This window comes from Miscanthus floridulus, chromosome 17 (genome assembly GCF_019320115.1).
Source record: "Miscanthus floridulus cultivar M001 chromosome 17, ASM1932011v1, whole genome shotgun sequence".
Lineage (NCBI taxonomy): Eukaryota > Viridiplantae > Streptophyta > Magnoliopsida > Poales > Poaceae > Miscanthus > Miscanthus floridulus.
Window position 1 is genome coordinate 64,649,423 of NC_089596.1, and position 3,008 is coordinate 64,652,430.

The following is a 3,008-nucleotide window of genomic DNA, read 5'->3' on the forward strand; positions in this document are numbered from 1 at the left end:
TGCATAGCTTCCTTTTGTCCCATGAATACCTCTCTTAACAAGTGAGCGCACAATAAGAGTCCCTGCTACCTCGGCTTAGACCGGCAGGCTTGACGTTTTGTCTACGGTGGCCAGTGGCGCAAATTGTATAGCATTGGAAGCTCGAACAAGTGATAAAATCTTTGTTTCCATCCATTGGTAAAAAGGACAACGATACAAGTAGAAGTAGTGAACACTTGTCTAATGGCTGATGATCACATTGTCAACATGGAGAAGTCACAGATTAAGCAAGGCCAAGCAAAATCAAATTACTTGTAGGCACTACATGCATGGTACATACAACGTGTGCCATCTCAATCACCAGCAATCCGTCGCACACAGTTCTTTGATCAACCAAGGGGTGGCAATAACCAAGAGATCGATGGCACAGGCTATAAATCAAAATCAAAAACAGAAAAGCACTCATTGCATGACCTGATCAACACCATCTCCTAAAGAGATGGATCGGCAAACCTTTTTCAGTAATAATCGCTAAGAAATTTAATCAGTAGGGCGCGACTAATCCATCATTGGTTCTATTCAGGAGGTGGCGACCCAGAACGCGGCAGCCTGCTCCGGCTCCCACTGCTTGCCGCGCCTCGCCGCGGCCGCAGCACCTTCCACCTCGACACAACGGCCGCCGCGCACGTACATCTGGTAGTGGCCCTCCTCTTCCTCAACCTTGGCCTCTACCACCTCCTCCTTCGCCTCTGCATCTCGTGGTTCTTGTCGGCGGCAAGCGGTGGAGCCGCTGGCGCTGGGGAGGGAGATGAGGCGCATGCGAAGGCGGCCGCCGCTCCGCTCGGCCTCCACCCCGGGCGCGCGCACCGCGTACACGGCCAGTCGGCCGTCGCGCCGCTCGTGAACCATCCGCACGCGGCTGGCGCCGCGCGCAAGCGTCGTCAGCGGCGGGGGCAGAGGCCGGCGCGCCGACGACTGGCGTGCCCTCCCCTCCATCTCCATCTCCTCCTCTAGGGCGCGCCGCTTCCTCTCCGCGCACTCAGCCTCCTCCACTTCACCACCGTCGCCCTTGTCGTCGGCGCCGTTACAGGCCGTCGCGGCGTCGACGGCGCCGGTCTCGCACCCGAGCTCCTCGGTGCACGTCTCCAGGTTCTTCTTCCTGCCGCCGCCGTACGCCGGCTTCTTGGCAACTGCAGCCGCGGGGACGACGGCCGTCACGTGACGAGGTTTCACGGGTTCTTGGACAGCGTAGTACAGCGAGCCCCAGGCGCCAGCGGCCGGGATCTGTGGCGGCGACGGCGAGTCGAGCAGCGAAGGCATGGTGGATGCAAACACACAGCCACACACCGGACGGCGCCCCAAGGGTGGTGTGGAGGTCACAGGACACAGCTGGTGTATCAAAAGGTTCGGAGAGGGAGGCGATCGGAGGGCAGAGGGCAGAGGGCAGAGGGTGTGGCGGTGATCGCGATGGGAGAGAGACGCTCCGGCCACAAGAAAGGATCACTGGGATCAATCCGCACTGACGTCGTAGAACGCGGCGCTGGCTGTCAGGTGTGTTTTGTGGGGAAGAGAAGAGCCCGCTCTACTCGCTTATATAGGGCCACAAAGGCAGGAGCAGTAAGTATGGTAAATTTTATTCGGTTGGTTATTTAGTACCAAAAATGCTTTCTTATTGCCATAAATAATGGTGCTCTGACTCTGATTCCATCCGAGGCTACAAAAAGGGCCTCCCGCTGCTGTGGCCCGTAGGCTGTAAAGGGCCTCCCGCCCATGTAATTGGACTTGTCCATAGAGTGGTATAGCCTTCTCTCTCTTTTTTTTTTTACTATACGACTGAGTGTAAAAATACCTTCTTAGTGCCTCCTGCCTCACCAACCATTGGCGGAGCTAGAAATTGCTAGGATGCCTACAAAGTTTCCAACCAGTGCTGCGTAGGCATAAAAACTATCCAAAAAATAGGGTAGTCGGTGTAACTCCGAGAGACCGTCTATATTCTTCCTAAATGTTAGGAATAGAGATTTTGGTGAAAAACTACCATTCAATAGCTTTTCTAAATGGTTATTCAAATATAGTCATCTTCTATTCTGGATTTTTCGCTAGCAAAAAATAGAAGACGAAAATAGCTCTCTAAAATGCGCATGAGATATAGAAAAACTATTGGAGAGTGAAAAAATATAGAAATCGATTTTTATACAAATAACTCTCCAAATAATGATTTAGAGAGTGGGATTTAGAAAGGCTCTTGGAGGTGCTCTCACTGGCCACCCGATTTGCGCCATCAGGTATCACTTGTGCTTAACAATTTTCGTCCTAACATTTATCTATATTTATATCTTTTATAATAATCTTAAACTCCACTAGGATGTATCTCAGCATACAAGTTGTCCACCTCAGCAATGCACTATAATTCAAATCCACTAGCACATTCAATTGTGATGTCCACGTTAGCAAGACACACAAGCATTTTGCTGTCCATGTCAACATGTCACGCAATCCACTATCATTAATTTATAATAATAGTTTATTCCTTCTATAAGTAATTATATATAGTCTTAGTTTATTTTAAATCATTCGTAATTTTAGCAACAACGTATAGGGTATGCTTCTATTTACTACTAATCAGATGCTCCTTTTAATTTAATACCTCTAGTTTTCTCAACCTATGGCGTATGAAAAATAATATGAAGTAACCATAATGTGATATAATTTTAAAAAAAAACATAATGTAAGTCTAAATTATCCACCACTACAAATAATCTAATGTAAACAACCCCTATCAAAAGTTCTGCATTCTACCTTGATATATAAATAACATATATATACAAATAATAAAAAGAATTTTTTCCACTCCCAGGGTGTACATATAAAAAAGTATACTTTAAAGACACACATATAGATTTCTATCTTAAACAACATGCTCCCTCTATTCTGTAATATAGTGTATATAAGTATTCAAAACTTATACACAAATATAATGAATTTTTGGGATCAGAAAACAGTTTGCAAGAAATAGTAGCATAACTTTGGTA

The 3,008-nt window shown here is 47.1% G+C and overlaps 1 protein-coding gene across 1 annotated transcript; it reads right to left on the reverse strand.

The window, feature by feature from the left end:
* Positions 1-264: 264 nt before the first annotated feature.
* Positions 265-1,530, reverse strand: LOC136518499 (protein FANTASTIC FOUR 3-like). Its single transcript, XM_066512159.1, has one exon. The coding sequence runs from the start codon at positions 1,297-1,299 to the stop codon at positions 559-561; it is 741 nt and encodes a 246-aa protein (XP_066368256.1). The 5' UTR covers positions 1,300-1,530; the 3' UTR covers positions 265-558.
* Between the last annotated feature and the right edge of the window lie 1,478 nt (positions 1,531-3,008).